Genomic DNA, 13,763 nt, shown 5'->3' on the forward strand with positions numbered 1-13,763 from the left:
CGGATTAGGATATTGGGATCGGGATTGCGGGAGGCTTCGCCGTCTGATCCACGTTGCGTAATATACCCTCTTCCGTCGCTCCGTCCCGGCCCTTCCGCAAGACTAATTACTCATTACTACTTGCAACCAAACAAAAGGGAAAAAACGTTCAACGTTTGCGTATTGCGTAAGAAGAGGGGCGGACGGAGAACGCGGTGTGTTCGTTTCGATGAAAAAATGAAGAAGCCCGCGCGGCTTCTGGCGCGTACATAAGTATATAATACGGGTGCTAGAAGGTGCGGGCGTAATGCGCAGCTCGAGCGCAAATCTCGATGGTCTCCTCGCGCGCGCGGGCAGGGGCGGCGGGGGTTCCGAGTTCGATTCATTAAGCGCCCGACCGTCTCCTACAAGCCGAGCGGAGCCGGATCCGGCTCTCTGGACCGCACCAGCTCGAACGGGTCCGTTCCGCGCGCGCGCACCCGTTCTTCTTGCGGCTTCGTTCTTCCCACGTAATCCGTGATGATTATGTACTTTACTGTTTATCTCATCCCCGTCGCCGCCCGTATATATGCGCGCGCAAAATGAAGGAACGCAGATTGGTCCCCCCCCCCCCCCCGACCGAACGGCGATTTGCTTTGGGTGAAACGAACGAAAATTGCGTAACGTAGGTTTAAATTGAAGGTCTCATCCGCCTCCCCCGTTAATGCGTTTGATATATACTCACCACCGCGCGTGGCGGCCGAATTGCTTTTCGTACCGTACGACGATCAAATGTGGCTCTTTTACTCGCTTTTCGCATCACGATCGTCCACCAAGGGAACGAGAGCCGAACAGCCTCGGGAACCGCGGTTCCCTCCCCTTCGGCTTTAGACGATCCCAGCGGCGCCACCATCACACGGGAGAAATGCGCGAAAAGCTATAGAGAGATAAATACGTGGCTACGATAGCACAACAACGGGACGGGGACAGCAATACAGATTTATGTGCGGTATGACGAGAGGCGAAAGATAGGGTGGGGGCGTGCAGCGTCCAATAGGAAGACGGACGGAACGGGATTGGACGGGAGTGTTGAGTGGACCAATCATGTGCGAAGGGAAGAAACGGCCCGATTGGACCGCAAGGTAGCTGGATAGGCTATTCGAGACCGAGGGACTCGAAATGGCCGAGCAGAGCGGGAATGAGGTGTGGTCGTGGTATTCTTGGTAGGGGAGAGTGGTTGATGTGCGGAGGACCAACTCCGCCGACGGTATACCTGCATGGGGATGCACATCGGTTTGGTGCTTGGTCCGGGTACGGAAGGGGGGCTGGGGCTGTGCTGAACGTGGATCGAACGGATCCCTCAGGCTATGGCGAGACCCTGCGGATGTTCAAAGGCATCTGGTTACCGAGCTCGGGCTCTGATTTCACGAAGGGCCGAGTGACGACGCTATTGGTGTTAGAAAGAGATGAATGAAGAAACGGACGAACGGCGATGCAGCCATATGGTTTCATCACGGAACAGAAATCGGATGTAGAACGTATGCGCATCGAAACGATTGCACGCGGCAAAAAGCGGAGACCGATGAGCGAACCGGCCGAATGGAGCGATGACGGTGCCACTGACTTTACTTTCTTCTCGATGACCATGGCTGGATCGATCGAGAACTCCAGATCCCGGAGGAGCACGTAAAGAAACACCTTGATTCTGCCGAGGCAACAACAGACATGAATCCAAACGAATCGTGAGCACGCAAGTACCAAACAGGGTGATATAACCTTTAGCGGAGGCACGTACTCGGTGAGAGCAAACTTCCATCCGATACATGCACGGTTTCCGTTCAGAGGGTTGCCGTTGAGGAAGGTTAACAGGTGTGCGTAGAGTCCTGGGACAGCTTTTGCTGCATCAGGTACGTCGTCCCACCGCTCGGGTCTAGGCAATACGTAAATATACGGCGATCAGAATACAGCGATCGCTCTGGTATTGGTGCCAGATAGAGCGGGCAGACTCCGGCGGCTTACCTGAATTCGCCCGCGTCGGGGCCCCACGTCCGCTCGCTCCTATTGATCGCCTGTATGGGTATGCTGACGATGTCGTGCTTCTTCACCTCGATCGCTGTCTTCGTCCTCCCGTGCTTGTCGACGAACGGCTCGAGAACAGGGATGACGTCGTCCGCGGCGCAGACGCGCATTGTCGATGATATCGGGGCATGTAATCGAAGCGACTCGCGTACGACGCCGTCGAGGTAAGGGAGCGCGAGAATCTCGGTAGTTAGTGACGGCGAAAGTGGCGGCAGATGTGGGCCAAGTCTCGCGCTCGAAGGAGTGGTAGGGGATGCGGGAGTCGAGTCGGCAGTCAGCCGAACGGTTCTCAGCTCCGCACGTAATCTACTTTGAACTCTGAGATCGCGTGCGAGTGCATATAGAGTCCACGACAACGCGTTGCTGGTGGTCTCATGCCCCGCGGCGATGAAGGTGGATATTTGGCAAAGCACCTCTTGCCGCGAGAGACGCTGCTCGGGGCTCTCAGCCAAATTTGACCGAACTACACACGAACGCAAAATAAAGAACGCAAAACAAACACCACAACATCAGCGCTCGGCATCACATATGCTTTGTTACATATTCAGGAGGAACTCACTGAGCACACTCAGCAGGTCCCGTCCCCGTGTCTTGTCGCCCTCGACCCCGCTCGATTCAGCTGCAGGATCTCGATGTGACCCAGACGAAGCTGGATGTGTCGCCGGCCCGGCAGCGGCACGCTTCTCGGCTTCGACGGCCATGGTTCTTTCTTGGATGAGCTCGTTCCCAATGCGGTCTAATATCGCGTGGGCTTCCTGGATGGCAGCGCTGTTCCGTTTCTGTGGTGAAACGATCGTCATCAGTTTTGGTATCTCGTGGATGCATTCGTATCAGGATGGGGACAAAAGGCACGTAGAAGAGACAAGAAGGATTAGGAGGAACGCGTTGACGAGTTCCAAAATACATCGGAGACGGATAACGGCGTCAATGCGAAGATAGAAGTGGCATGTCTATGCCGAATGGCTACCGCCTCCATAAAGAACGGGCAGGTCCTATTGAACGCGCTTCCATCAAACAATGCAGTCCCGAGACTACGCTTCTGCTTCCTGCCGTCGACCGCCGAGAGTCAAAGCCCACCGAAACAATGAGCGTGTGCTCGGTTCACGCCACATATCAATACGAGACGGAGGCGCAAGACTAAGATCGAAAGATGAACGGACAACTCACGAATCTCCGCAAGAATGGAAACCACGCTTGGAGGATGGTGATCGCGCGGAACTTGCGCGCGGTGCTGAATATGATGCTGAACGCACGTGCGAGCTCGTTCTCGTGCACCTCTTCGCCCTCCTCTGCTGGTTGCGAATCCCGGCATGCGGCGTCAGGGGATTCGGCCAACGCCTCCTTGTCTGTGGGCAAGCGGGGCGAATGAATCGTGATCGCCCGCCGGGAGGTAGAGTGCGCCGACTTTGGACTTTTGGGCGATTTTGGCGAGCGGGAAAATGTGGCGGACAGGGGCGAAAACGGCTGCGACGGAGGGAAGTGTTCTTCTTCTGATGCCGCTCGCGTGAACCGCCGTCGAGGTCGCGCCCGCATTTCTTCACGCGACGCAAGAAAGGGATGGTGTTGAGGTGACGTGGACGGCGCGGCGGACGCAAGGGCATCGAAGGTGTAGCCGAAACCTACACCACTCAGGTCAGAAACCAGTGTACCTTCTCGTTATCACGATCAAAGAGGAAACGATGCAGGAATCGCGCACGTATGTGCCTAGAAGGAACGAAGATGCCTGCGGCAGTCTCGCGGGTCACAAATGAGACGCAACGCCTCCAAGGACACGCACGATCGGAGCATGAAACGGCCAACCCAAGACGAAAGTTCGTCCCTGGAGCATGCAATGCATTGACCCTGAGTCGTGTGGAAGCCGCCACAAGTGGTTGATTGGGGCTCCTCGTGTGCACCGCACGCAGAATTGCGGTCGGCAGGTCCAAACCGCGCGTCACGTAAGGTGCGTGCACCGAACAGATCAGGATGGGGTACAAGGTTCGCGACCCATCAAGACGAGTCTGCAAAGGAGCGGGGCGTACGAATTCGACGAAGTGAGATGAGAGCAAAAGTCGTAACGTAAAAAGGGCAAGGCACGGTTCTGACACCCACCGGCTAAACCGATCACGTCCAAAGTAGCACGCGTCAACCACACCAAGACGTCCGTCCTGGGACGTTTTCGTGGAGAGACATGGGGAGCTGACGTCAATTCCTGGGGTTCGGAAGCAAGGGTCGCCCAGATATCACGGAGCTGAAAAAGGGATAAACGATCCCGTCAGCTGACGCTGCATCCTTATCCGACATGACAAACAGAATAGGAAGAGCTGTCACGACAGCCTTCGTAGGAAAGAAGATGAGATGGAGCATGCACCTGTATTGCCTTGTCCCAGAATATGGGCGTTACGGCTTTGATAGAGGAGGACGAGAAGGCGGGGTTCTGTGGAGCTGTTAGCCCACACACAGGACGGCATGTGAGGGTGAAGATAGGCGGACGACGATCAGCACTGGTGCACATACTATGATCTTTCGCTGTCTCCGATGTGTTTCGTCCTCCACCGTTAACAGTCCTTCGTGACCTGCGGCCATTGTTGCCAAACTATCCCGCACAAAGTCGGGTTTGGGATATTGATACGCATTGCCGAGGACGTGCGCCACCGCACGCTCGTCGGTTAGCATGAGCCTGCAGCCTCCGATGAACCCTCGGTAAACAAAGGCGCTACCATACGACGCGGTCCAGCGAGGTACGAGATTGGTGTTCTCCTGGTCATGCATTTCCGCGAGGTTGCCCAGAAAGAACGAAGACGAGGGCGGTCCGCGCAGGTTCTTAAGAGGTGAACGGGCCTGTCGGATGAGCAAGAGCAGGAATGGTTGCAGAGTGTGTCGAATAGTCAGGGCGGCCAGCGCGAGTAGCGCGAGTGTTCCGTACATGGTAGTCGTGTCGGCCACAGGGTCAGGGATGTCGGGGTTGACGAGGAATGTTCGCTGGAAGGCGGGGGGCTATAAGCAACGGCCATGTCGGGCGAACGGTAGCTTGACGATCGCAGGGCGGAGGCGGGCATCCCGGACATCTGCATCTCCCACGCCACCCGCCCTCCAACTGCCCGCCGGCCGCCGCTCGACAACTTCCGTGACGTCGACGCTAACCGGCGGCTCCAAATGCGCTTCCGCTTTCCGCTCACTGGCCACTTTGTCTTGCTAGGTAGCGCGCATTACTCGAAGAAAGCTACTCTCTTTGCCGTGAGCGCTCATTGGATGGTTATCCGAGCCAATCACAATGATCTACGTCGCTGCTCATCCTCTCTCACACCACTGGCAACAGGGCTTTGATACCAGCGCTCTGGGCGACAACCTGCGCTGTTCTTCAGCATTCTTTTTGCGATGGATTCCTGCCAAGCAGGTATTTGTTTCTCCAGCTGACGCGCTCGATGGTAGCTGGATGCGCCTGTTCGTGCTGGTCCCCACGCTCATCGGTCGCGCTTCTTGCATACCCTTTTGCGGGGCAGAACCAAATCTGGGCTCAGAGTCTCAGGGCCGTCATCACCGAGCGCAATCTCAGCGGGCGCAAATGGGCTCAAGGCCGGTACACCCGACCCATCGCCGTCTTTAACCTCGCTGTCCCCGCGGCGGGCATCTCGCGATCCTGGCCAACTCGGGCGCTGTGCCGTGGCCTGCCTCCCGCGCATCAACGATCTTCGTCGGCACATCGGTGGGAGTGGATGCTCTGGGTGGCGTCCGGGGCGCGTTCTCCGGTTCTCATGCGTTCTACGAGACAGCTGTCTATGGTTAAGTCTGATATCGATGTGTCGCCGGCGCTCATTTCCACCATCTCCGGTGTCCCGTTCGGTGGCCCACTCCGACTCTTCGCCGCGCACGTTCGGTACTTGAATCGTCAATGCCACGCGATGTTGGATCCAGGCATCCTGATCTTGGAAATGTCGCCGCCCGCATTCTTGGACGAGACGAGTTCATCGTCTCTGCCAGAGGCGGGTCGTATGTATCGATGCACCATCTTAAAAGCATTCACTCTTGCCATAAACGGTACAGATTCGTCCCTCTCTGCTGTCAGTGCCGGCGCGACTCGTACTCATCCTTGGGAAACGCGGTCGGCTCCGGATCATGGTGAATTTTGTCCTTATGGGGGCTTTCACGGATGGCGTCCAATCTACTGTGTTCCCTCGCCGCTCGCGCTTCGAGCTGTTTACATCGCCCCGTTTCCTTTCTGCATGCAAGCAACCGATTGATCCCGTCAAGGACATATCTTGCCTTGCCTTGTTTTCCGGCCAAGAACAGATGAAACCACTCGTGAGGATCATCTCGCACGGGCTTAACACGCCGAACCTTTGCCGCCATAAGTACGACCACCACGCAGTCACCGCTGGTGTTATATGGAACCTGCAATCGTCGGCGATGCACATATGAAGGCTGCTTAAGGTGTCAATAGTCCCTCTTTTTCGACGCACCGATCACCGGCGGACCACACGCGACCTTGCGAGATACAGGGAGTATCTCGTTTCTCGCATGTACTGTATCGGTATATTGATGACATCACTGTACATCGATGAAAATCAAAACTTCACTGTCCAGCCGGCTGCCTCAGGCTCCCATCTGCAAGTTTTGTTTGCGGTTATTGATGTTTTCAGCAATGATAAAACATGTACGCTATTTGCGAAGTCCTAAATAAGCATTAATGGGGTAGTGGTAACCTGGGTCGTTGCCAGCGAATCCGTTCAATGGACGAATTCGACCCGCCGGGGGTTCGATTCCCCCTTAATGCAATAACTTTTGCTTTGGTGCAACATTTCTCAGTTCTTGACGCCCTTACCTCTTCCCATGACCTATGTGGTGGTATTCTCTGTTTCTTTCACCGTTCCATCGTCATCTCACCGTACTGTCTGCTGATCAGCCATGAAATCAAGAATGATAATTCCAACACTGGGATTGGTGGCACTGCAACCAAGATTCTCAAAGCTTTTGGGTTGTGTCGAGCTTGGGAAGGCACCGGCCTGTGCCCAAGAGCAAGATCAACTATGTTCTTTGTCCACACCAGCAGTCAGCCTGGCCTGCACAGTGGCCCAATTATAACCTCTCTTCACACCCATTGCCAAATACAATTACACGCCCAGGCACTCACTGTGGACCTTTAATTTTGTATTTCCAATGAACACAATAGTCTACCACTTTGCTCTTATCCCAATGCATTTAATGAATGGCTTTCTCTGGTTTTGGTCTAGGGAGTTGTTAAAAAAATCATAGACCAATAAAAGTTGAAAATCTGTTTACCATCATGATCTTGGCCTGATGTGGCATAAAAGCTTCCAGCAGCATAAAGTTGACTGCTTGCTGGACTATGCAAATGCTCAGTAGTAATATGATAATCCCAACTTTGTGACATACCCATTAAAGTTTCACCCACACGTAATGGCAGCCGTAACTGGGGTGCTGCAGGGTCAAAGAGCCCGGTATGACTAGATAGTCTGTCCGCTGGGATGTAGGGTGCATTGTTTGTCTGATGCACAGAATTCTGGGCCTTTGTCATTAGGCCATAGCTGCCTTTTTGTCTGAGCGTGCCATAGCGGTGCTATATTGATTAGCAAGCGAACAGTACATGTTACTGTCCTTGAGTGCTTGTACGATGTCGTTGTCACGTGTCGATCCAGACCGACCTACGCCAATCCGCTCCGCCGATCGTCACCGATCTACGCCGATCTTCTCCAATCCGATCTCCGACCCTTCACCGACTCCTTCACCGACGCCGATCCCGACTTTCCCGTTTCGGTCGAAGGCGGGATACGCCTATCACATGCGCCGGGCCACCGGCGGCTCAACGCCCCGGTGGTTCCAGATCTTGAACGGATTCAACTCCGGTTTTCCTGTTTTCCTGTTCCCTTTGTCTGACATCATAGCTTCCCTTTGTAGACTTTAGTTTCCCGTCGCTTGCGACGGATCTTTCGGTCCGATCTTTCCGCCTCTTCTGTAGATATGTTCCCTTTGTGTTCCATACGATATATCTCGTCTCCGAATGTTCCCTTTGTGCGCTGAACGGCGCCTCCGATCTCCGACTCTCCGACTTTGCCATTGTTCTCTTTTGTACATATAAACCGTCGAACTGTACCGTAGATAGTCAGTTCGAATATCGACTAAGCTTCACTCTATTCCTCCTGCGGACTCAGAGCGCGTAGCAGCCTAGCGCACGAGCTTAGGCTTGGTCCGCATCCGATCTCGACTCCACCAACACTTCCGACTTATCGACTTCACGCCGACGTGTCTCCGACTCCGCTCCGACTTCACTCTTGAGTTCCTCCCTTCTATTTCATTCTATTCTACGTATATACGTTTCGGACTTCGGTCCTCCGACTCCGTTACCCCTTGTCCGTATCCGATCTTGACAGTCGTCTTGGAGGACCGCATTCAGCAGTTGGTCAAAGTTGTAAACCACATATCCGAACTGTAATCAGGAAAATTAGTCTCCTACTGCTCAGGGTAACTGCAACAACACATACCGCCTTGTCTTCACAAGGAGCAGTATCTGCATTGTTGTCCTTCTTCCATAATATGTATGCGACAGCTTTCTTATCATCAGGGGCTTTCACCAGGTGAAAGTCGTTCTCCTCCAGACAAATAGCATCATGGTGAAGGATCTGACCACTCTCTAAGGCTTGAGCGAAGGATGCCTTAGATTCAAACATAGCCTTTCCTGTCTGTAGCCGAGCCATATTGCCTCTTCTCCAATCATCTTCACTGCTTTCTTGACATGAAGCAGGGTATTCCTCATCGGCCGTGCGCGCTCGGTAAATATTTTGTGGACCTTAGATTTAGTGTCCCCATAGTGGTGTTTCTGGCAAAGAACATTCCAAACAAACTGCCACAACCATTCAGCTGCCCCTGGATTCGCAGTATCCTGTCCATTCTCGAGCTAAACATAGGTTTCATATATTCAACACAACATGCTCTAGCCGTTATTCAATGGGACCACCTACTATTCTCAAAAGGTTCTGAATTTCAGGAAGGCCCTTCAGCTGGTTCTTCTCTGCCTTCAGGTGTGCCTGTCTCTCTTTGAGGCATGAAACGAAGATCTCCTTGGTGCCCATGGGCATGGCAGTCCGTAGAATTTGTCTCCAGCATTCGTCCTCAGAGGCTTCTTCCATTTTTGGCAATCCAAGTACGTATACAAGTCAACAGTTCACGTCTCAATATGCTGCTGAAGTTCTGTGCGGAGCCTTGTGCTGACTGAAGCATAGAAGGGTCACTTAACATGGGAGGATGTAGCTGATTCTGAACTCACCATTCCGACAGCTTCAACCGTTACATTATCAACGGCACTTGAATGCACAGTGGCCCATTCCACATCATATTGAGATCCCTTCTCCAGGCAACTAATATCGAAGGAAGGTATTGCCATAACATGATGTAAGGCACCTTGTGGGTCATCTTCACGGTATCCAACCTCTACTCGGACCCTTTTGGCACGGAGTCCTGGAGAGGGTGGTGGAGAAGAAGTTGGGGAGAGAGGGCTCATCGGGCAATCTATGGACAGGCCACAACTGTGCGCGAGGGCTTCAAGTTGATCTTCAGCGAGACTCATCACTTCCGGGCTGAGCTTCCTGCAGATCTGTGGGCATGCACAGATCTTTTGTCAGCAGCAAGGAATGAATGGACAAAAGAAGCGGGAAGGATGAGAGAGCTCACAGCAGCCTGGCTGGACATTCGGACGATTCGGAGGTGTTGTGAGCACTAATTGCACGTGTCAATTACGCGGTGTGTGCGTGGCTTGGCTTCTGAGTGCTATGGATGGGATCAGGACCAGGGTCAGCCAGGATCGCGAAACGCGGTCGTAAGATATAACTGAGTAGTACAATGCACGGGACGATGACGGAAGCTGGGAAATCTGCCCTGGGTCTTCTTCGCGCGCACAAGATTCGCGGCAGGGCGTGTCGTTGGGTGATATGTCTGCCTCGATCGAAGCGCAGTGAGCCACGCAAGCCCTGGTGGTTCGTGTTCATGTATATATGCCCTGGAGCGTGAGCTGGGTGGGAGAGAAGAGGACGAGGAGAGGACAGGCGCATGGAGAGAAAAGGGCAGAAGGCGTGAGGGGCCAAGAGCTGAGCAGGGGCGTGCTCCGGTCCTCTGCGCGAGGTCAATATCCATCAACCGTCTCCGTTCTTTACCCCAGCCTCCGGTCTCATCGACATTTGCTCATTCATCGCGTAATATATACCAATCTGCACAAATCGAGGATATCGCGTTGCCGGCTAGGGTCAGGCGACGAGAAGGCAATGGCAACCTGCATTGACTCTATCGCACTTGAACAGGACATGCTCATCAATCGCTGCCACCACTTCAGGACACATCAGAAAACTATGCACCTCCGGTTGCCTGGCAAAGCCTCTCTGCGGAGTGCCTGGGGGCCAAGGTTGAGAGCTCCTCCCACCACTGGTTGAACGAGGCCAGTGTTTGGGTACCTGACAGTATCATGTCACACCCAAACCTGCAGGATCCCTATGTCCCATTCATTGGGGCCGCCAAATGGACCCATCTGCTCAAAAGCGGCTGGCACAACGACAACATTTGGCGTGCACTCCGAGTCGATCCTGCGTCTCTAGACAACCACCTCGCCTGTCCGCTCTGGACCTATCTGGCCATGTATAACGCTGATGGAGCTTTGAAGGGCATCACGAAGATTGAACAGATGCTGCATCCTCAGGAACCCGTCACCCACGTCATCCAACTCGCTTGGGATGAAGAAAAGGTAAATCAACCGATCCTCCAGCGTGAGCTGTACTGTCAGGGTACGCGCTGGACCTCCTAGGAGCAGTGTGGATCCCTTGGGACGGTGGCGGAGACGCTGTCACACAAGGCAGGGAAGCAACTGAGAATATATACAAAGATACGAGGTGAATACACATACCTGTCGCACAAGGCAGGGAAGCAACTGAGAGAACAAGTCTGAGTTGCTCCCTGGTGCGACAGACGACTATATAGTAGCTGAATAATCCATCAGTAAAACAAGGGACAGTCCAATGAGAGAAGAGGAGGCTCCTAGGGGCACGTGACCCATGGAACGGAGGGCTGCATGTTGTGCGGAGGCCCTAGAAGACCCAAAAGGATAGAAGAATGTATGGGGCTCCTAGGAAACCCGAAAGGATGGAAGGAGCATCTGGGAGCTCCTAGGAAACCTGAAAGGGTAAAAGGAGCGTGTGGGGAATGCGGGGAAACAGGAAAAGACGAGTACTGGAGGCATGCCATGACATGTATGACCTCAAGCGTGGTTGGTATGTCTCTGAGGACCTTGCCATGCGTTGGGACGATTACAACGCCCACCTCAAGCACTTTTGCAACGGCAATCTAGGCATCTCGAGTGAGCCCCCGCCCAACGTCTTTTTTGATTGCATGTGTTCTCATGCCTCCCGTCCAGACAGATGCACCTTGTACATGTTCCGTTGCACAGCCAGCAAGAACTTCACCAGATATCTTGTGACCGAAGCTCGAAATCAGATCATGATGCATGCCTGTGCCACCCAGACCTCTGCAGTGCGTCTTCCAGCCCACCGTTTTTGCCGCCCTGTTGGGGCCAGTCACACTTGCTCACATATGTCACACCAGTGGAGCTACATGCCCAAAATGACCATCGTCAACCTGTCAAGTCTCTTCCTCGCCCAGCCTGAGGACCACAGCACCCTCCAGAGGTGGAAGGTCAGTCCGCCATCTCCTGCTTCCTCCTTGCAACATGAATCACAGCCCTTACATTGTGTGTTCTGTGTGCACAGACTGTTCTCTTGTTGACCGCGATCACAGATGCCTATGATTATGGCCGCTGCGGACCACACAGCACTGCTCAATGATCCCATGCTCATCAGCATGCGAAACAAGCGGGATGAGATGAGCGATCCATGCAGCACTGCACTGCCTGAATCGCGGAAACCCTCATCTGCATATCCTTGCTCTCCAGTTCCATCAGCAGATGGTCAATCTCAAGGCCCTCATCCATTTGGATCCCACCCAAGATGCTGTCAAAGAGCTCCTTGCTCTCGATCCAGCATACATAGCCCACACAAACCAATACAACAGCCTTGTGGGCCGTCATGAACATCTGTATCTCGCAAGCGCCAGAAAAACCCATTTTGCAGGTGCTTCTGAACGGGTTCTGTCGGGCAAGGCACATCCTCGACCCCGCTTACCAATCGACATGTATCCTCATTCTTGACCCTAGCCATCCTCCACAATGGTCCCCTTGGCTGCCAAGAACCTCAACCTACCCGATCCTGCCTTGCCCAACCATGAGGAGACGGTGAGTAGCCAGGCCTACAACACAATAACGGTTCCTGGCGACACAACGACGGTTTTGGATGCCACGATCACGGTCTCTGCTGACACGACTGCATGCTTGGACACCACGACCACGGTTCCCAAAGCCGCGTCTTGGATGTGACAACAATGGTCCACAATGCTGCCTTGAACGCTGTCCTCACCAATCCTCTCCTATTGGTGTAGATGACCATCGCCGATGCACCCGAAACCCGCACCAACAAACATCTGCTCAACTCAATCAATGCTCTCCTCCGGCTCCCAGAGGAACGCCATAGCACATACTATCCAGAAGAAGGTCCGACGACAGACGGCAAATGTCCGGTATGCAAGGAAACACTTGCGTGCGTATGCCTCTGTGTCCTGTTTGTGATATGGAATCCTGAGCATGGCTGCAGCAAAATGCTCAGTTGCAATTACTACCCAGGCCAGCACATTCACGCATGCCTCACACATCACAAACAAGAGATGGCCATTGCCAGGCTCAACGGGTGTTACGCAGGCAGCCCCCACTGCTGTCCGTGGGCTGGGTGCAAGCACCAAGATCTATGGTCGACACAAAATGGCTTTCTTGGCCATGTCCTTGTCCATGCCAAGCACCGCCAAAGCAGAATGCTCTGAGGCTGCTGCAAATGGACTGTCCGAGGACTCAAATGCGGTGCAAGCCCCGACGACTGGATTGCCCATCTGGAGGAAGTTCACAATGTGATCCGGGATTCAAAGGTCAACATCAAGTATTGTTTCATCTGCTCATGCTGGTAACACATTTTGTGTTGATGTCGCCGCGACGTCCGTGCTCACTGGCCAAATCCTCGTCAGGTTCAATATATATGGCAGCAGCGAGGAGTGGGAGGGCCACCAGGCTGAACACTTTGACCAATTATTTGAGGCATTTGCAACATGCAGCAATGCGATCGACTGCGCTGAGCCTCCGATACTTGTCCAGCACGTCAACGGATATACAATCACAGCAAGGGGTTCGACAGCAAGTAGCTCGAGCTCCATGGATATTTGCGCAGGGGCATGTGTTATGCACCGATGTTCTGTCCCTGGTGTGTCTTTGATGAAGAGGAACATGGGGTGGCAACTCGGATGAAGCAGTGAGGGCTTCATATTCTCACACATTCCATTTTGCTGATGGACATGGCATACCCAGATGGACGGACTCAACGCAGCTGAAAACCCATCTTGCGGCCCACCTTGCGAAGATTACAGACCATCAAACAATCTGTCGGGTTCCCAGCTGTGGGTGTCATATGTTTTCCATTGACGGACTAGGCATGCACATCATCACTGCCCATCACCTGCCTGTCTATGGCATCACCAAGCACACCAAGCACTGTCATGGCACACCTCCAGTACTCGTCTTTTCCTGTTTCCTCGCATTCCCCACACGCTCTTCTTACCCTTTCAGGTTTCCTAGGAGCTCCCAGATGCTGCTTCCA

General features: G+C 53.7%; 2 protein-coding genes and 1 non-coding gene across 3 annotated transcripts; 2 read left to right on the plus strand and 1 right to left on the minus strand.

Annotated features, from left to right (window-relative positions):
* Window positions 1–983: 983 nt before the first annotated feature.
* Window positions 984–4,944, minus strand: PUNSTDRAFT_124238 (cytochrome P450; the record flags this gene model as incomplete). The annotated part of the gene is made up of 9 exons (XM_007379837.1): window positions 984–1,405; window positions 1,583–1,663; window positions 1,754–1,888; window positions 1,978–2,500; window positions 2,597–2,816; window positions 3,205–3,656; window positions 4,129–4,267; window positions 4,388–4,453; window positions 4,534–4,944. The coding sequence occupies 9 exons, from the start codon at window positions 4,942–4,944 to the stop codon at window positions 1,324–1,326; spliced, it is 2,109 nt and encodes a 702-aa protein (XP_007379899.1). The 3' UTR covers window positions 984–1,323.
* A 1,753-nt stretch (window positions 4,945–6,697) lies between these two features.
* On the plus strand, window positions 6,698–6,791 carry PUNSTDRAFT_t17. The gene has a single exon. It is a non-coding gene; the product is annotated as a tRNA-Gly (tRNA).
* A 4,843-nt stretch (window positions 6,792–11,634) lies between these two features.
* PUNSTDRAFT_41987 (uncharacterized protein) lies at window positions 11,635–13,027 on the plus strand (the record flags this gene model as incomplete). Its single annotated transcript, XM_007379838.1, has 5 exons — window positions 11,635–11,706; window positions 11,963–12,085; window positions 12,224–12,301; window positions 12,505–12,616; window positions 12,717–13,027. 5 exons carry the CDS (start codon window positions 11,635–11,637, stop codon window positions 13,025–13,027), a joined length of 696 nt encoding a protein of 231 aa, XP_007379900.1.
* Window positions 13,028–13,763: the final 736 nt, after the last annotated feature.

Source organism: Punctularia strigosozonata (assembly GCF_000264995.1).
Source record: "Punctularia strigosozonata HHB-11173 SS5 unplaced genomic scaffold PUNSTscaffold_2, whole genome shotgun sequence".
Lineage (NCBI taxonomy): Eukaryota > Fungi > Basidiomycota > Agaricomycetes > Corticiales > Punctulariaceae > Punctularia > Punctularia strigosozonata.